At 43.3% G+C, this 20,338-nt stretch overlaps 1 protein-coding gene across 2 annotated transcripts in view; it reads right to left on the bottom strand.

Moving 5' to 3' along the window:
• TENM2 (teneurin transmembrane protein 2) overlaps positions 1-20,338 on the bottom strand; it is a 1,365,940-nt gene that overhangs the window by 127,993 nt on the left and 1,217,609 nt on the right. For both annotated transcript variants that reach the window (XM_006884325.1, XM_006884326.1), the window contains exon 13: positions 7,397-7,543. In XM_006884325.1, the coding sequence (XP_006884387.1) occupies positions 7,397-7,543 (147 nt within the window). The remainder of the gene's footprint in view (positions 1-7,396; positions 7,544-20,338) is intronic.

Here is a 20,338-nt window from a genome sequence, read left to right as displayed (position 1 = left end):
CAAGGAGTTAGAATTTTAAGCATGTTTTCTATTGAGATTGTACAACACTGGAGATTGTCAAGCACTGGTTAACCTTGGTATTTATATGCAGTGATACAATGGTTGGTTCTATTATCACAGATTCCTTCTCAGTTCTATAAAATTATAACATTAATAATTATATTGATGGCACTTAAAAACAACAGCAGTGCTAGCAGAGCCAATATGTGACTGTGTTTCATGGCCCAGGTAACTTGGGAAATGCACATTTTCTTACTGAACTCATGACAGCTAATGGAGTTGGCACTATCATGCCTAGTTTCAATGAAATTGAGACTCTCCAAAGTTAAAGTGACTTGTAGAGCTGGGACACAAAGCCTGGCACTCATGCCCAGGATCTTCCCTTTAAATGTTACAATTATCACCTACTTAGAAACCAGAAAGTGACAGGTGAAGGAAAAAATATCCAAGTCATATCGAAAGGACCAGCTTTCAGTGCTTCGAGACAGAGAACCAAGGGAAAGTCAAGTGAGGCAGGAAGTGAGGTGATGGTTATTTATGGACAAGCAGGGAGAGCTTCCTCCAACTTCCTGTATGTCAAAGCCAAAGTGGTATGTCTTAGCTTACCCTATCCATTCTATTACCTCTGCCTAGGCTAGGGAGGTCGCTGTGTGGCCCAGTTTATGCACTTGGCTACTAATTGAAAAATTGGAAGCTTAAATCTATCCAGTGGCATCTCAGAAGAAAGGCCTCATGATCTGTTTGTTTTTTTTTTAAAATCTTCTTTGCAAAATCCTACGGAGCACTGTTCTGCATATAGGTTGAAAAGGTATGGAGATAGCATGCATCCCTGGCGTACACCCTTCCCAATTTTGAACCATGCAGTGTTCCCTTGCTCTGTTCTGACGACTGCCTCCTGGTCCAAGTATAAGTTTCGCATTAGAACGATCAAGTGTTCTGGGATTCCCATTCTTCTCAGAGTCAGCCACAGTTTGTTATGATCTACACAGTCAAATGCCTTTGCATAGTCAATGAAACACAGATAGACATTCCTCTGGTATTCCCTGCTTTCAGCCAAGATCCATCTAACATCAGCTACAATATCTCTAGTACCACGACCTCTTCTGAAACCAGCCTGGACTTCTGGTAGTTCTCTGTTGATATGCAGAACAGATTACCCGGGAGGCTGGGCTCTATGAGGAGAAATGTGGGGTCGAGATTGGTGGACGAATTATCAACAATCTGTGTTATGCGGATGACACAACCCTGCTTGCTGAAACTGAGGAGGACCTGAAGCGCCTGCTGCAGAGTGTCAAGGACTGCAGCCTCCAATATGGATTGAGGCTCAATGTCAAGAAGACAAAGATTCTCACCACTGGACCAATTGGCAGCATCAGGATGGATGGTGAAGAGATTGAAATTGTACACAGCTTTAGTTTGCTTGGCTCCACAGTCAACAGTCTTGGCACCAGCAGCCAGGAAATTAAAAGGCGCATTGCCATGGGAAGTCTGCTGTTAGGGACCTCTCCAAAGTGCTGAAGAGCAGTGGTGTCTTTCTGGAGACTAAGGTGCGTCTGATACAGGCCATGGTCTTCGCAATCACCTGTTATGCATCAGAGAGTTGGACAATGACCAAGGAGGATAGAAGGAGAATTGATGCCTTTGAGCTGTGGTGCTGGAGAAGAGTATTGAGAATACCATGGACTGCTAGGAAAACAAACAGATTTGTCCTGGAGAGGGTTAAACCGGGTGGCTCCTTGGAGGCAAGGATTCTGAGGCTCCGTCTAACTTACTTTGGACATGTTGTGAAGAGAGACTGGTCCTTAGAGAGGGACATCATGCTTGGGAGGATGGAGGGACAGTGCAGGAGAGGAAGGCCCTCTATGAGGTGGATTGATTCAGTGACTGGGATAATTGGGATGGGAGTGTCAGAGACAGTGCGATTGGCACAGGACAGAGCGGAGTTTAGGGCTGTTGTACATAGGGTTGCTATGAGTCGCAGGCGACTCGACGGCACATAACAACAACAACAACAACACGGAGCACTGTTCCACTCTGACAAACACGAGGTTGCTACATGTTAAAATCGACTATACAGTCAGAAAAGAAAGTGAATGAATCTGATAGGCTTCAAAGAGGCCTTCAGAGAGATTGCCACATGGCCTTGAATGAATGGAGTCAGGATGTTGTAGAGGGAGGCCTGGAGTTCCTTCTTGACTGTACGTTTTGGGTGATGAGGGGTGTGAGAAAGAGTAAAGACCCTGTTTCCAGGCCAGACGGTCTAATGATGCATCCCAACCTTGTGGTTACCACTTTTAGAGGAAATCTACACCCTTTCTCCTACCCCTGGCTGTGATGAACTAAATCTCACACCTCTGCCTTGGTGGTGATAATTAAATATTATCCGCCTGTCACTTGGCGCACATGTTGTGTGTATTCTCAGACTTTAATGAGCTGGTATTTGTCTTCTGTAAGCAAAAATATTTCTTTGAGTCTCTTCTTTTTCAAATTGGGGTGAGCAGTTCAAATGAAGATCTCTTGCAATTAAAAAGACAGCCCGCTTACTGGCACTTCTGTCTGAACAGTTTCCACTTCTTTTTAGGGCAATGGCAGGTAAAGTTTATCCTTTCAGACTCAGACACAGCCCCTGAGGTTAGTGGCCACACATCAAGGAGTGAGGAGTATTGAGTCTTTGAAGGCCGTGAGAATAAGGAGGGTGGGGTCAGCATAAGTTGTTTCTGTGGGATATTCGGCAACTGTTTCCCAACAGTTCTCACTTAGACATCACAATACAGAAAACATTTCAGAAACATTCAATTCTCCCTAGGAAGGTATTTAATGGATACAATTCTAGGACAGAAGTGAATGCATTATGCACAGTATATTAATCTAGAAGTTTTATAAGAGGAGTTCCAGCATCAGCTCAGAAACTACTACTGCTATTAGTTGCCATTGTGTCTAACAGCCACCTTATGTACCCGAATGTTTGGCCCAATGCCATCTCTGCATTGTTGGTGTGTCTGAGACCACTGCTGTCACTTCTGTGTATTTGGAGTGTCCTCCAGCCTAGGAACACAGAATCTACCACTATCTTAGACAATCTTGAGTTGTGATTCATTAGGTTTTTACGGCTCCTTTTTTTAAAAAAAAATATAGAATATACTGGGGAGTGCTAGAAGACTGCACTCATAAGAAGAAACACAACCAGAAAAGATTAGAAGAAATGCAACGAGAACGCTCCTTGGAAGTGAGAATGGTTAAGATTTTTTCTTGCTCACACTGGACACATCGTCAAGAAAGACCACTCATACAGGAAAGACATCATGGCAGAGAGTCAGAGAAAATGAGAAAAATCCTCAAAGAGATGGATTAACACAGTAACCTCAACAGAGGCAGGTAAGGTGTGGTTGTATTTTGTTATATGTAAAGTTGCCATGAGTTGAAACTGGGTTAAAAGTAACTCCTAATAATAGTAGAAACTTTTGGAAGTATATAGCCAGGTCTTTCTTTCTAGTCTGCCTTAGTGGGGAAGCTCCATTGAAACCTGCCCATTGAGGGTGACTCTGTGGTTATTTAAGTAACAGTGGAATAGTTCCAGCATCACTCCCACATGCAAGTCACCAGAGGAGGACAAACGGATAGGTGACAGGGGAATCTACTAGAAATACAAACTTGAGTGTTCTACCCCAGACAGCCGAAAGAACAAACAGATACATCTTGGAGAAAGGGCAGCCAGATTCTTCTTGTAGTCAAAGATGACAAAATTTTGTCTCATATACTCTGGACATGTTGTTACAAGAGGCTAATCTTTGGAAAGGGACATTATGCTTGGAAAGATGGAGACTGATGAAAGAGAGGAGGATCCTCAATGGGAAGGTTTGGCACAGTGATGGCATCAGTGGGCCCAAGCGTGTCAGAGATTGTGAGGGCCGCACGGCGTAGGGCAGGGTTCAAAGCTGTTGTTCATAGGGTCATTACGAGTCACACTCAACTTCACAGCACCTAACAGCAACCACCACTACAACCTCAGCCTTATGGGATCTCAAGTGGTTGGTGTCGTGCTCAGCAATCTGTTTTTTTCAAGTCCTCTAGGTCATTTGGCTGCAAGTCAAATTTCTAGAACCACCACTGGCCTTAAAGCACTAGGCCTTCATTCTTCCACAGAGGAACCCATAACGCACAAGCTTGTTAGAGGCTTCAAATGTATCTGTATCTCTCTATCTGCATTTGTATCTATTCTGGTTTAAAAATATATCACTTTAAATGGATTTTTTAAAAAGTAGAGTGTTCCTAGATGGAAAAATGATTTGCCTTTTCCAGCCCATTTTGGAAAAGTGCTCTATTATTTTCCCCATTCATGAGATTTATAATAAATGTGTTCATTGCAGCTGCTCCCCGGGCCTCCATTCATGTTCTGCCTGGCTGCCTCCTCCGTCCCACAGCCACATTTACAAATCCGCATCACCCTTTCGGAGAATTCACAAAACAGGGCAGAGCCTGGGGCAGAACTGCCACCCTCTTCCCCCCCAAAAAAGCAAACAAAAAAGTGATCTAATTAGTGTGCTGCGGATTGGATGTGGAGTTGATGTGGAGCCACTTTAATATTTATCAATAAACAGCAAAGTGCTTAGCACACCTCCTAGGGAAGTAATTAACCATAAAAAGGATACTCTGCATCGAGGAATCTCCTCCAAAAAAAGAACTCAGTTAATTGCGAATTGCTTACGCCAGGTGAGCCAGGTGAGAGAGACTCCGTGTCTACCTCTCTCACCTGACATAAGCAACTCTGAATTAACTGGGAGTTTCTTTTTATAAACACTGCATGGAGTCTTTTTTTTTTCTTTTTCTTTGTGGTTAATTACTTCCTTGGGAGGTTCACTTTAATAGTTCCCATAACAAGGCCATTATTGTCTTTAGCATAATCACTGCCTCATTTGCTTTTGTGCCTTGCCTTTCTGACGCCTTGCCTCTGCCCGCCAGGAGGGACGCCGCTTTGTGTGTGCTCTGCAGTCATTAAACGCGGGTTCCCATGGCGGCGCATGCTGTGCCTCCGCCGGCTCCATCACTTCAGAAATTTGCTTTCTGGCTGGTGGGAGCTGGTCAGGGGTGGGACTGGTGGAGAGGGGTGTGGGTGTCACAGGACACGTTCAGGAGGCAGGCTCTCTAGGCGTGCCCTCCGCCCCACTCCAGCAATCCGCTGTGTGCTTAGACGCTGACACCCAGCCCAGGGAAGGGAGCCAGAGCCGCAGCTCCTTTCTGGAAGAGCAAGAAGCTGATCTGTAAGCAACTCTGGTGCTCAGTGAAGCCACTAGGGACCCAAAGCGGAAACAGCGAGCCTTACCAGGAAAAGCAGTGCGATTTTGACTCTTTCTAAAAAAAAAAAAAAAAAAAATTTAAAAAGGGCATTATATTGTTATGCCTTACCTTGATAAAAAATGAACTAGAGCGGCTTCTATTTTGGTTCTGTTTCAAGAACCAGAATATGAATGAATGGGAGCACGCTAATCTACAATTAGATCTCAACTTTTTTCAATGTGTGCTCCTTTTGGTTTATGCACATGTATTTATTTATACGTTATATGAACATACAATTGTAATAACTAAGAACATTGTAAACAGAGAAATTTAAAAGGATGAGAAGAAAAAAAAATAAAAAAAAATGTCTAGTTCTTCCAACCATCTTTCAACCAGGGGACTGCTTGTTTTGGACCTCTGGGCTCAGTGGGCAGAGAACTCTGATTCTATCACTGCTGTTCCTAGGGTCTGGTGCAAGGTCTGGTAATGCTATCAGCTGTTAATGAGTAGGATAGAAGTTCTAGTACACCCAGAGGCATGCGGGAAGAAAGGCCTGGCCATCTACTTCTGCACTTTGACACTTGTGGCGTTGCCAAGAGTTAGCATCAGCTTGTGGCCTTGGCCAGTCCAATAATGTCTGGCACTGAAGCTGTCACTGTACTCATTTTTGTTAAATAAATCGACCCGGAAACAACTTGTGTCTTGAGAAAATTCTGTTATTTATGAAGAGGTCATCCTCACACCTGTATTCATGTTTGAGGACCAGCACATAATATTCTTAGGAAATAGAAGCCATATGCTAATGCAACTCCACACGGCTCCAGGACTCCTCGGCAACACATTAAGAAGTCACCCTGGAAGTTCACCTCTGGAGTTTAGAACAAGGGCTGGCTAACTTTTTAAAATATCAGACAGCATTATTTTAAGTTTATAGGCCATATGAGAGGAGTTGGGGCAGTGCAGTGCTTTAAGTGTTCAGCTGATACGGGGAAAGGATGACAGTTTAGCCTGCTGGGTAAGAAGCTGAACGGGGCTTGAACTCACCAGCTACTCAAAGGCAAGTGGTTCGAAGACATCAGCTTCTCTCATAGAGGAAGATAGGAAACTGCTCCCATGTGATTCACAACCTCTGAAAACGCAGTGGAGGGCCTGCTATGAGTTATCTCCTACACAATGGTAGTGAGTTGAGAGCTACACCGTGAGAGACAGATGTGACCGACCACTGGTTTCCATGTAGATTTGAAGCTTAGGAAACCCGGAGGTGCAGATCTACACTCTTCTACAGGGTTGTTATGAGTGAGAATTGACTCCCTGGGAGTGGGTTTTGGGGAGGCCTCAGTTAAAGCCTCTGGGTGTTGAAACAGTGAGTGCACAGACTTGCTGACTGAAAGGTTGGTGGTTCTAGGCGACCCAGAGGTGCTGTGCTGGTGATCTCAGCTAAAGATCAGCCCGAAAATCTTACAGAGCACAGTTCTACTTTGACACACCTAGGGTCACTATGGCCTAAAGGTGGTCAGCGTGAATCCACCCGCAGCTCTGGAGGAGGAAGAGGAGCCAGTCCCCTGTGCAATGTATATCCTCTGAGAAGCTACTGGAGGGTCAGCTGTGAGTTGATTCTGACCCACCACAATCAGTTTTTGGCATTCTGGGGTCAATGTGAGTCAGAGCTGACTGGACGGCAGCTGACTGGTTGTTAGATCGTAGCAGCTCTAAATTAAGAGGACAAAGAGCTGGGAGGAGGAAAATGGATCACTCATGAGGTCCCAGCACACTGTGAAACCATTCTGTCTTCATCATCAGTGACGTGCCTGGAACTCTCAACCTCGAAAGGTCTAGTAGGAACAGTGGCCCTGATGTCAGAGCCAGAGCCCAGTTACCCTTTGTGGTATTTAGACTTTTAAGATTCCCAAGCCACCATGAACCCCTAGTACCTCCAGCCCCCATCTCCAGGAACCTCACTGTCACAATGACATCTGTCCTCTGAATTTCCTGCAAAGGAAATGTTACAGTAACATTTGTCAACAGTATAAGGGGAGGTCTTTCAAGAGAAAAATGACTCAGGACGCAAGTATATACAACCCTCTGTTCTTGAGGGGCTGGGAATTAGAAGACGCTTGCTCACCTCCCTCATTATCCTTGTTATCAGCACAGGAGGTTTCCATGGCAACGTTGCATCCGGGCCCTCTCCAGCCGGTCTGGCAGACACACTGCCAGCTGTTCTGACCCAGTGTGCATCTCCCGTTGCCGTTGCACAAATCGGGGCAGCCATCTGGTTGGAGAAATGAAGAGGATGAGAAGAAGGGACGTGAGGCCGCGCTGGGGACGCAGGGGAGCCATGCAGAGGGGAAGCAAGGCCACAGGGCAGCCACTGGGCCAGCCTCAGGGTGGGGCTCGTGCCTGCCTTTGAGAACGTCAGAGGAGCAGGCGATACATGCAGTTGCAAGACGCAGGAGGGTTGCAGATGCAGGGGATGCCCAATGACACTGACCTGTATGAAGGAGTCTGAGGTACCTTCTCAACGTGGGGAGTTCAATGCACATCCCAGAAACTAGACCAGCTCTGTGCTTACAAAGTGACCAGCTAGGCTGTCATTATAGCTCACGACTGATGCTACCTAAACTATTAACACATCTTTCTCTTTCTTGCTTCCTTCCTACTTTCCTTGCTTCCTTTAACAACCAATCCCTCTTTCTCCTTCCATCCTTTGTTCTCTCTTTGCCCTTCGTAGAAGAGAGAAAAATTCCCTGTCAACTTAAGACATAGTTTCAGAGTACCTTCAACATTCATGAATTTTGAGTATATAAGTTACATATAATTACCCTGAACCTCTTAGACATAAGAGATGGATAGCTGTATTGGACTGTTTTCATATTGTTGTCACTTTTATTTTATTTTAACTTAAAAATGTTATCATTCAACATGTTTATGGTAACATTTAAAAACACTGCAGCGTCTGAAAGTGGTGGAAGCTGTCAGGACCAAATACCCTGTGAGCAGCAAATGCCCTGAACTCGGAAAAGACAGAGGTGTGTAGATAGTATTGTGGGAACACGGACAGGTCTGTGTATAATTTTTACTTTACGAATTTTTTTTCTAGTTCCTTTTTGATTGACCAGATATGTGTGTGTATGTGTGTGTGTGTGGGTGAGTGTGTAAGATCAACAACCTGCCTGATTCCCTACAAACTGAAGGAACTGCAGCCGCCACACCCCTGACCTGAACATGGGCAAAGGGAGCCAGGTGAGGGACAGAGAAGAGGTATTTTAAATAGAGATGGGAATCTCTGGGCAGAGCAAATGGTTAAGTGTTCTTTTAGCTGCTAACTAAAACACTGGTAGTCTGAACCACGGAGAGGTCCCTCAGAAAAAGGTCTGTTGGTCTATTTCCGAAGAAACAGCCACTGCGAATCCTGTAGTGTAGAGCTCTGCACTGACACAGATGGGATCTCTGTGAGCTGGAGTCGACTGTGGGCATCTGGCTTAGAGAGAGATGGGGAAGCCCTCCCAGAGAGCCTCTGCTGCCCTTTGTGGCCCTCAGAGGGAAGCCCAGAGCTGGTGGGATGTGGTCATTCTCACAGAACCTTCTTACTGGCAAAAATGTCTATTTTATGATGACTTTTTTCTTCATGAAACAGCTATATTATGACATGCATTTCATACCATAAAACTCTTTTGTTTTCAGTGAACAATGCAATGACTGCTACTAAGTTTATAGCTGTACAATCTACACTTTATTAAACATCATTGAAATGCACCCCAATGACCATTAATTCAGTATCCACAGAAAGCAACATCCCCAAATACCTATGATTCCATGTTTCCTTTTGTCCCCTCATCTCTATCTCCACTCCTTTCTATTTTTAGACCACATAAAGGGAAGGGTGGATTTGGCATGGCCAAAAGATGAAGAGCTTTGTGATGATGGAGGTAATTGATTTGAAACTTCTCTGGTCCAAATCTTATGAATCAAAAGTATGTGTTTCCCCCACTTCTCCCCCCCAGAATTCCAGCTGCCTCCCTTAACATCTTCCCTCTCCTTGTGCGAGCCCTCCCATGAGAATGCCAATAAGCTTAATTTGGGCATGTGGCCATGGTGAGAATTGTAAGGACACCCTGTAAAAAGAAAGGTCTCAAGGGTCTGCAATTGAGTTTCACTTCTTTCAAAAGAAGTGCTCTACTCCTTAATGCTTATTTCAGAATGTGCTATAGATTAGGATCAGAGAGAGCAAGATAAGCAATGGAGAAAGAGGTCTACCAGGGGCAGTTTCTATAAGGAAGCTGAATATCCTAGTGACCCTAAGTATAAGGACATTCATCGACCGACTTGTTAACTGACATGTCATATTTATAGCAACAGTGAAAAAAAATCTGCTGTCTATTCTGTGCATTAGTAATATATATATATATATATATATATATATATACCTGGTAGTAATAAATGCTGAGGTTCAAAGTGTTGGTAATGCTGGCTGTGATGGTTATGTGTCACTTTGGTCCTGTCATGATTCTCAATTTGACTGTTATGTAATGATGTAATTTGTTGTTAGTGTGCACTGTCCAGTCAGAGCCGACCAATAACTGACCCTCCAGTGGGTGTTCAGGGCAGTTAATCCCATGGGAGGAGGTTGTCTATCCTCCTGTGGAGCACCTGGTGGATTCGAACCACATTCCTTTGGGATTGCAGCACAGCTTCTTGCCACTAGGCCACCAGTGCTCCCTTGAGGTAACTTACCACCTATCTAGTGATATAATCTACCTTCATTTTGTGGTCTAATGTGGTCAACCTTCATTTCTGCATAATGTCAATCTTTGCAAAACAACTTGGTCTTAGGAAACTATCTGGATAAGGGTGGGGAAAAGTGTAGCGTTAAGAGGCAAAATAAGGAGATTATTATTAGGGGATCCATTCCTTTAAGAAGGCTTGGCCCTGAATTTCTGATGCAAATGAAGGACCAAGGTTTGCACACCTTAAGAAAAGCTCACTTAGTCCCCAGAACTATGCCTTTCATACCAATAAGATGCCTGTGGCTTTGTTTGGAAAACCAAGGTTCATCCTGAGAGAGTGCTTGGCGGGAAAGTCATTCCTTGTTTCAGAGAAATGCTGCAAACATTTTTGCAGGAGCAAAATGGAACTGAGAAGGAAAAACCCAAGGGATATTTCACAGGTTCTCAAGGAAAAGAAAATATCTCCAACCTCCAGTCACCTCCAGCTTTACAATTTCTGCCGGTAGAGATTTGGGGGATGGATCACAGAGAAGATACTAAATGACAGACCAACCAACATTTGCTCAGCAGGGCATCTATTATATGTGCTTTGTTATTTAGCTACTTTGAGGCCTCGTGTTTGAAGAAAATCATGCCCAAAGTCTCAGCAGAAACCTCATTGTGAGGGAACCCACGTCCACTAAATAAAATTTAAATTTGCAGAGAACATGAGCACGTCTGTCAGAGAGATACACACTCAAAATATGTATGTTCCTAGATTAAATGAGCCTTTTTTTCACCTTCTCTTTCTCTCTTGATTTTTTTTTCTTTCACCCTGACCGACTGAAGTGAGATAAACAGACCACAGTAGCGGGTTTTCTCCACATCATATGAGAAAGATGAAAACACGAACAGTGGGAAGCTGGCAAATCTCTGAGAAGTTTCAGGGCAGCTGGGAATTAATGGACAGGACTTTGCTTTTAGCTTGAAGAGGGAAGAAAGCAGCCTTGGTAGGTGCGTGGCGTTGCTAGGCAACCCCAAGTTACCCCCAGCACAAGTTCATTCTGCTGGTGGCCTTCTGAGGAGGTGATTCGTTGTTTGTAAAGTGCAAAGCCAGCTTTTGCTTGAGGAAAAACAAAACGTAGGAAGTAATTAGTCTGGAGGGCAAATGGGTATCGGGTGGCAGCTTTTCTCTGGAGAAGCTTCTAGAACTGAGGTTGGATTGGGTTTATGGACTCACAGTAGGGGACCCAAGAGGTCTCCTATAGGGTGTCATCTGGATTTTAGACTTGAACAGTCGACTTCCTGGAGAGCCTATCTCCAAGACCACGAATAAGGCATGCCTTAAGGCACAGCTCTTTTTTTCATTCTTTATGCAGTTTGAGTGCTGAATGCCTGGAGACTTCAGGCTTCAACAGAAAGCTGAGACCCTGGTTCTCAACTGAGGCAATACTGTCTTGCCCAGGGTCCCTGGGAAGGAGCTGTGATAGTGCAGTGCTTAAATGCTTAGCTGCTAACTTAAAGGTTGGCAGTTCAAGAACAACAGGTCCTCTGCAGGAGAAAGACATGGCAGGTAGCCTGCTTCCGCAAAGAGTGAGAGCCCTGGAACCTTATGGGGAGTTCCACTCCGTCCTCTGTGGTCAGCATGAGTTAGCACTGACTCGATGGCAGAAGGGTGGTAATGGTATTGGTGCCTCCGGGAGTTGTTGACTGGTACAAATAATTACCACCAGGCTACCACTCAAAAGGCTAGACGTTCCTGTCTTCCAAGAGTTCCCTCAGCACTTCCTCAAAAAGCTGAACACAAAAATTCCATATGACTCAGCTATTTCATTGCTTGGAATATACCCTAAGAAAATGAGAACTGAGGTTCAAATGGAAACTTGTATACCAATGTTCATAGCAGCATTATTCACTATTGCAAGAACATGGAAACAGCTCAGATGTCCAATCACAAATGAATGGATTGAAAAGTTGTGGTCCATTCACACAATAGAATACTACAATACATGTAGGAGCTATGATTTTGTAAATTACTACCTAACTTGAGAGAGACTGGAGAGCATTATGCTGAGTGAACTAACTCAGTCCCACAAGGACAAATACTGTACTAAACCATTATTGTAAGAATGAGTGTGAGGATCCAAGGTGGAGGGAGGGTGGAAACAGAGGGGTGTGGATGGGTGGGGGGTGGGTAGGGTGTTAATCATAGGGTTGTGCAATTTGATGGGTGGGTGGGGTGAAAAAACTGGGTAGAATCTTCTGTGAAAAACAATGTATTCAAACTTTGTAAATAAATCAGAATAAACTTTTTTGGAAAAAAAATATGGCTATGTGGAATGTACTTGGGGGTGGTGGGAGGTCTGCGGGAGGGATTGTGTACCAGGGAGGCAGTTTTTCTTTTCTTTTTCAAAGAGAGGAGCGAACTGGGATGGGGGAAAGGAGGGCTGGGCAGGGAGAGAAGCAGCAATGAATGAATGGAAATCCAAAATATCTGTAAATGTTCATTAAAATTATTAAAATTAAGAAAAATTAAAAAATGAAAGTATCCTCAAAACAGAAAAAAAATATGGTTGGGCAGAGAACCAGAAAAAAAATAAAGCGTTGCCTCAGAAGAAAAGCCTGGTGCTCTACTTGTGAAAAAAAAAAAAAAAAAAAAAAAGAAATCAACAAAACTCTACACACAGTCTTATTCTGAGATACACAGGGTTGCCACAAACCGGAATTGTTTTGATGCAACTGGTTTTTGGAGCCTCTCAGGAACATTTCTCTAGACATTCTTGGAGATATTTGTGTTGTTACAACTTGGGCAGAAGATTTTACTCATATCTAATGGGTCGACTATAGTCTTTAGGATGAATTTGCACATCCGCCACAAAACAAAGATCTTCACACCGAGCCAAAAAGTAACATGATAAATGCAGAGAAGACTGAAGTTGACAAAGATGTCATTTTACTTGGGTCCACAATGAACACCCATGGAAGCAGCTGCCAAGATATCAAACAACATATTGCAGTAAGCAAATGTGCTGCCAAGGACTCCTTTCAGAAGCAGAAGCAAAAATCACTTTTGATGACTAAGGTGTGCCTGACTTGGAAAATGAACAAAGAGGACCAAAGGAGAAATGATGCCTTTGAATTGTGGTTTTGGCAAAGAACATTGAGCATACCATGGACTCCCAAAAGGATAAACAAATCTGTCTTGGAAGAAGTGTGGTCCGAGTGCTGCTTAGAATCGAGGATAATGAGAATTCATTGCACTTACTTTGGGCATGTTATCAAGAGGAGGCAGTCCCTTGAGAGAATCATGCTTCGTGGAGGGTCAGAGAGAAAGGGAGAGATCCTCAATGAGATAGATTGACACAGTGGTTACAACAATGGGCTTAAGCACAAAAACCATTGTGAAGATAAGCAGGGCCAGCCTTTCATTCTGCTGCACGTAGGGTCTTACAGTGTTGAACCGGACTCAATTGCAACACCTAACTACCACAACAAGAAGCAGGCAGAGCCCGGGGATTCTACTCAGCAGCCTAAAATAGTGGTAGCCCTTCATAATAAAGTCTTCTTTAACCCAAAAAGTCCACAATGCTGAGGGTGAGGAACCACTTCAGACTTAAAACGCCATGTGACTGGACCTTCTACTGTTCTTTGTCAGCACATAGTAAGTACTTGAATGAATATGCAGCTAATGACATGTAATACAGGTTTTAACCTTTATTATTTTTTTTTCCTCCCAGTAAGTCTTTATCATTAGTTAAGTTCAAGATTCTGGCAGAGAGGTAAAGTGGGCCAGTTCAGATCTTTCCAGGGAATGTGCCTTCAGCCCTGTGGTCATCCCAGGCTAACACTCAGGACATGGGGCAGAGGGACTTGGACACGCACTGATACCATTCACACACGGAGACATCGTCGCCTTTGGCCGTCATCGCTTTCTCGCAGCCGTGGAAATCCAGGTAGTTTTGCCAGCAGTTCCTGGTTTGGTTCTGGTTGGGAAAGCTGCTATCAAAAGTGGCAGTTCGGTAGTTCTTGAATTTGGTCTTAATGCCTTCCGCCAGGGTGGCGATGTCTAAAGACTCCCCTCAAACCAGGCAGTTCAGTGTGACCCTCAGAAGAGATGTCTGTGCGGGACCAGAAGCGCAAATATCTTAGCCTTTATTCTTAAACTCTTTTGAGAGTTATGAGAAGATAGTGTGGGCCTCCCTGATAAAGCCTCAGAGTTCTCTTTCCAGGGGGAAATTTCAAGAGCATCACTGACATTTTATGCAGATTATGACTTCCAAACTTCAGAATCATTATATGGCAATTTAGAGATTAGAAAGAAAACAAAACCCCTAGCCTTCTATTCTAATAACTCCCATATCTTTATCTCTTCTCTGAGCTCCATACCTGGAGTCCAGCTGACATCTCAGCACCTCCATTTACGTATTTGCCCTCACTGCCATTAAGTCAGAACGGACTCGGAGCTGACCTTCCAGTGGGTTTTTGAAGACTGTGTGGCTGTCACTTGCACAAAAGGAAATGATGGTCCATCTTTTTCCCTTGGGGTTGTGGATACATTAGAACTCCCCAAGAGGTGTCAACACTGGGTTAGCATTGTAAATCCTTATGGGCTGTGCCATTACAGCCACCCTGTTTATTCGTAAGCATATACAACTCATTGTGCCTCTTCATCCACTATGCCAAACTGGGCCCCTTATTCAAGAAACAGTACGTCTATTATACTACAGTGACCAAGACAGAAACCTTGGAGTTATTCTTATTCTGAATAACTCTCCCTGCCTCTCACTACATCTCTAATAATTTGTAGCTAATCAACAATTAAGTCCTGACTAATTTTCCTCTTAAATAGGAGAAGTTTTTATTTGTCGTTCCTCTTAAATAGCTTTTAAGTTTTCCCTCCACTCTTCACCTTGTGGCTGCATTAATTATGTCATCCTCATCTCTGATTTTGACCCTCACAACAGTCTCCTAATTAATCTTTGTGTTTGCAATCTTACCTCCAACTCTTTCCTCTCTGTTTTAGACATAGCATACAGCCTTTCAATACTTTCCACTGACCCTAGGGTAAAGTTTGAAGTCCTTACCCTGATTTATGGGCCTTTCCTAAACTGGATCACATAAATCTGAAGACCACTTCAGATCAGACTGAAGCTATTCCATCGATTCCTTACCCGATGCTTTTCCTTTCCCTTTCTTCATTGACTAACTTTAACCCACTCTTTATATCTCCTCTCAGAAGTCTCCTCCAAGAACTTTTACCAGAATCCCCAAGCTTGATTAGCTTCACATGTCACTACATTTTTCTCTCTTCCATATGACACTTATATTATTATGGTTTAATTTATACTATTACGACTTCCATATTGTAATACCCTTCTATTATTATGACTTCTTGTATTTCATAGCTTTCTGGCTGATAGCTTGTGTAGTAACTCTTTCTTAAGACATGTTGCTCACATGGCTGGAATAAGTATGTACATCATCATGACTTACAATTTGAACGGTGTTCTAAATAATTGTATACAACTCTTGTGCACCAAGGGGGAAAACTTGTATCAGGTTTGGAGTCAGAATAGCCATCCTGGGCACATCTGTTATGTTGTCAACCTGTTAGGGGTAGGGATATTGTCTATCTTATTTACTCTTGGATTGCCAATATTCAAGCTATAGCTGGGGAATGAATGAGAGAATAACATTTGACTGTAATCAACATCTTCAATACTTTTGGTAGCGTGGAAATGCACCAATTCTCAAGGCCTTTCTATACATTGAATTTCAGCCATTGAAAATATAAAAAAATATTCTGTTGAAACAGTTACCAGGTAGGCAGGCTTTTTGCCTTAAAAAGAAAAAAAAATTAGGCATGAGCAAAATAATGTCTATAGCACAGGAAAAAGGGGAGCATAAATGCACTTGAAGAAAGCTATAATTACCATAAAAGGCTTTTCTAAAAAAGCATCAAGAAATGTTCTGCCATGTGCAGCAATTTTGAGCTAGAAATAAGTGGCTAATATCACGTAAGGTGTGTGGAAGGAGAAATAGGGTTTTACATTCAAAATCAGGCATGCCTTGGAAAAGGCTGGAGGACAATACCCTACTCAGAGATGCAAGGAGAAAATTAAAAAAGGCTGCACATAAGGACAAACAGAACTAGGGTAGCTGAGGAAGATGGGCATCTCTGGTTGGTCCAAGGGGCCAAGAAGAGCTCACACAAACCGAATTTGTGTAGTGTTTTCTGAACAAAGTGGGGTGGGGTTGAGCGTGAGGGATCTTTTATCTGGTTTGGGGTCAGAAGTGAAACCTGGATCTATCTTTTTCAGTTTGTGCAAAATCCGTCTCTGTAAGGCTCTATTTGTTTCTCTGTACAACTGTAAGAAGATGCGCTGGCAGCACAAAGGTAGGCAGTTTGAATCTACCAGCTGCTTCTCAGGAGAAAGATAGGCCATCTTTTCCTGTGTGATTATGGCCTCTGAAAACTTACCAGAGCGCCAGCTATGAGTCCTTTCCCATGGATGGCAATGAGTTTGAGGTTTGGGTTTTTTTTTTTAAGTTTGAATCTTGTTTAGTGTCCCCCTCTCCCCAGTTGGACAACAAATGAAAACAGAAGAATAGATGCCTTTCAACTGTGGTATTGGAGAAGAGTACTAAATATCCCATGGACTTCCAAAAGAATAAACAAGTTTATCTTGGAGAGAGTGCATCAAGGGTGCTCCTTAGAGGCAAGGGTGGTGAAATTTTGTTTCATGTATTTTGGACATGTTGTCAGGATGGTAAAATCCTCGGTGAAGGATATCATGCTGGGAAAGGTGGAGGGTCAGGGAAAGAGAGGAAGACTTCCAGCAAGATAGATTGACACAGTGCCTGTAACAGTGGACATATTAGGTGGTGAGGATGGTGCAGGGCAGGGCCAAGTTCAGATCTGTTGCTCACAGGATCACTATGAGTGTTAACTTGACTTGATGGCAAAGAACAACAACAACTCTCCTACATCTCCCAGTAAAGCAGTGTCTGTATAACATTTCTTCATTGCTATGTCCTCAATGTCCAGAGAAATAGCTGGTACACAGTAATCTACCAGTCGTAGTCAAATCAATCCTGATTTATGGCAATCCCATGAGCGTCAAAGTCAAACTATGCTCTATAGAGTTTTAAGTTGATTTTTGATAAATCAATTGCCAGCCGTTTTTTTCTGAGACACTTCTGAGTGGACTGGAATCATTATTTCAGACAGCAGCCAAGTGAGTTAACTGTCTGAATCACTCAGGGACTCAACACATAATTCAACGCAACACAACTCAACTCAACTCAACAACTCAACTCATTGCTGACAAGTCAGAATTGACTTCTAATTGACCCTCTATTGGGTTTCTGAGACTTTCCATTACACAGAAGGCAACTGCCCATCTTCTGTAGAGCTGCCAGAGATGCATGGTTTTTGATTTAACACCTAATGGCTGGGTCACTAGAACTTGCTATAAAAAATGATCAATAAGTACTTGTGCAATGAATAACTTAATGGTAATGTTGATAATACCAGTTTTATGCAGATGACAGAGATAGTAAATGAAATGATAAAGGCATAGATTTTAACATAGAGCTGAGCACATTGCAAATGCGCAATGGAGTGCAGCACTTACTGTTGTTGTTGTCGGAACCAGCCCATAGCTGACCCTCCAGTGGGTTTTCAGAGGCAGTTAATTACATGGGAGGAGATTGCTCATTCTCCTGTGGAACAACTGGTGGATTTGAACTGTATGCCTTTGGGATTGCAGCACAGGTTCTTACCAGTAGGTCACCAGAGCTCTTTTGACTGCTGCTGTTGTTGTTAGGTGTTTTTGAATCAAGTATGATTCATTGCAATCCTATGAACAACAGATCTGTCCTATCCTGTGGTTCTCCCCTACTCAAGCCCATTGCTGCAGTCACTGTGTCAATCTATCTGGATGAGGGTCTTCGTGTTGATCTAATTACTCTTATTAGAAATTCATAATTAGTTAGAGGTTGGAGGTTTTTTCTCGAGGCCATATTCTACAGTAGAAAGCATTTTTCTGCTTTATTCCCAGTTCAGGAAGAGTCCATCAGAGTGTGTGACTTTCAGGGAATATTACTGTTTTGGGATTAATTCCTAACCCTCTAGACGGACTAAAGGTCCCACCTTCACTAGACTTGCCAGTGTCTCCCCTCAGTGGCTTTCAGTACTCCATTGTGTTCAGTTCTAGGACAGAGCCTGGCTTCTCGTTAGGAGCTTCCTCAGACCCTTCTCCCTCTCCCCTGCACACAACTGGTTAAAACTGCTCCTCCTTGGCTAACTGGCACTTTGCTAGGGTCTAAGATGCCTGTCTTCCAGCTCAGACTTTCTCTGCATCTCAAGCTTCCCACCATCCAAGTAGCACTGCCCCCGTCTCCTTCTAAGAGGATTCACTGTAATTAACCCTTTGTTTAAAGCCAACCTGTTGACTCTTAATGACTGTACAGGAGTAAATAGCATTGCACCATAGGATTTCCATAACCATAGTATTCAGGGAAGAAGACTGCCACATTTTTCTCCTGTAAAGAAGCAAGTCAGTTCAAATCAATGAGCTTTGGATAGTAGTCAAGAGCTTAACCACTGTGCTACCAGGGATCCTTTTGTTCAAAGCAGTGTATCTCAACTTTTTGGAGTGTTAGAGTCACCTGGAAACCCTGGGAGATTCTGAAATCCTTGTGGTAGTCTACAGCCCAATTAAATCAGAATCTCTGAGGCTTAGATCCAGTATCAGAACTGGTTTTGTTTGTTTTGTTCTTGAGTAGCCCTGGTGACTCCTGTGAACACCAATCGTTCAATATCTGTCTCGCTCGGGCCTTGCTAATCTCCAGAGTGAATTTCCTGGTTCTATTGTTTATGTTTGTTTTCTCATTGCCTGTCACATTTGGTAGCATTAATTAAATAGGACAGGATTGCTACCCTACTTAGTCCCTGGGAAACACAAACAGTTAATAAGCTCTGGTGTTAACTCAAAGACTTTTAGTTCAAATCCACCCAAAGGAGCTTTGGACAGAAGACTTGACAGCCTACGTCTGAAAAATGAAGCACTAAACACTCTGTAGAATTCTATTCTGGAATAAAAGAAGTTGCTGGAAGCACTAAGGAGCAACAATTTTGAAAAATACTATATAACTTAGGAGAGACTGAGCATTATGCTGAGTGAACTAACTCAGTCTCATAAGGACAAATACTGCATAAAACCATTATTATAAAAACAAAAAGATAACCACTGAGATGTGTATGGATATACAAAGAAGGAAGGGAAAGAGGCAGGGGGACTGAAATTGGAGAGGGTGCAGATCATGGGGTCAAAGAGTTTGGTAGGTAGAGGGAGGGAGTGGAAAAACTCCCCAACAATGTACATGAATGAAACACAATTAAAAAATAGTAAAACCAGGAAGTTTCTGGAGTCAAAGTTGACTTAATGACAATTGTTTTTTTTGCTATCATCTCTTTCTGTCTCGATTCATGTTGGGCCTTCCTCTGGGCTTCCAAAGTTGTAAACTGCACTGGAGGAGAATGCCTATCTTTCTCTCATGGAACCACTGGTAGATTTGACTTGCCACAGAAGAACTGCTTTTGGGTTCCAAGTGCAATTCCCATGAACTACACCACCTGAGTTCTCCTACTGTTTTAATTGTTGTTGGGCACCCTCAAGTAGGAACCAACCAAAGCCAACCCTCTCGCAGGTTTTCAGAGGCAGTAAGGCAGTAAATGACACGGAAGACACTGCACATTCCTCTCCTGTGGAGCAGCTCATGGATTGAACCACGTGCCTTTGGTATTTCAGTGCAGCTTCTCAGCACTAAGCCAACAGAGCTCTCTTTCTCTCTCTATCTTACTTACAGTCAAATAATGGGCTTTCTCAAGACCACCTGTTACTCCAGAGAAGCAAGATACGATAATCTGCTCACATAAAGGTTCAGTCTAGGAAGGGCGATGGGGCCGTTTTGCTCTGTCCTACAGGGTCAATATGAGTTGGAATAAATTCGATTTGGCACACAACAACGACAATAGAGTATTCTTACACACTGATGGCATCACACACCTAGGAAATCCTTCCCCGGCCTGCGCCACCACTCAAGAATGAACTGTCTTCACTGAGTGAAGACAAAACCCACTGATGTGGAGGACAGGAAGGGAGAATAATGCTTCCTCTTGGGAAGAACTGTACTTTTGAATGTTAATTAGAGAATACCACACTGCATTCTCCTTCCACCTATTTTCCCTATTCTTGCTTTCCTGAAGCTGTGCATTGTTGGAATTAAGCACACATTCTAGAACTATTTACTCGAGTCTGCCATTGCATATCAGAACTCCTGATAGCTGCAATCAG

The sequence above is a fragment of the Elephantulus edwardii genome, unplaced genomic scaffold (assembly GCF_000299155.1).
Source record: "Elephantulus edwardii isolate Elephantulus edwardi_28Jun2011 unplaced genomic scaffold, EleEdw1.0 scaffold00033, whole genome shotgun sequence".
In the NCBI taxonomy this organism is placed as follows: Eukaryota; Metazoa; Chordata; class Mammalia; order Macroscelidea; family Macroscelididae; genus Elephantulus; species Elephantulus edwardii.
This window is presented reverse-complemented; position numbering and strand designations above follow the sequence as displayed.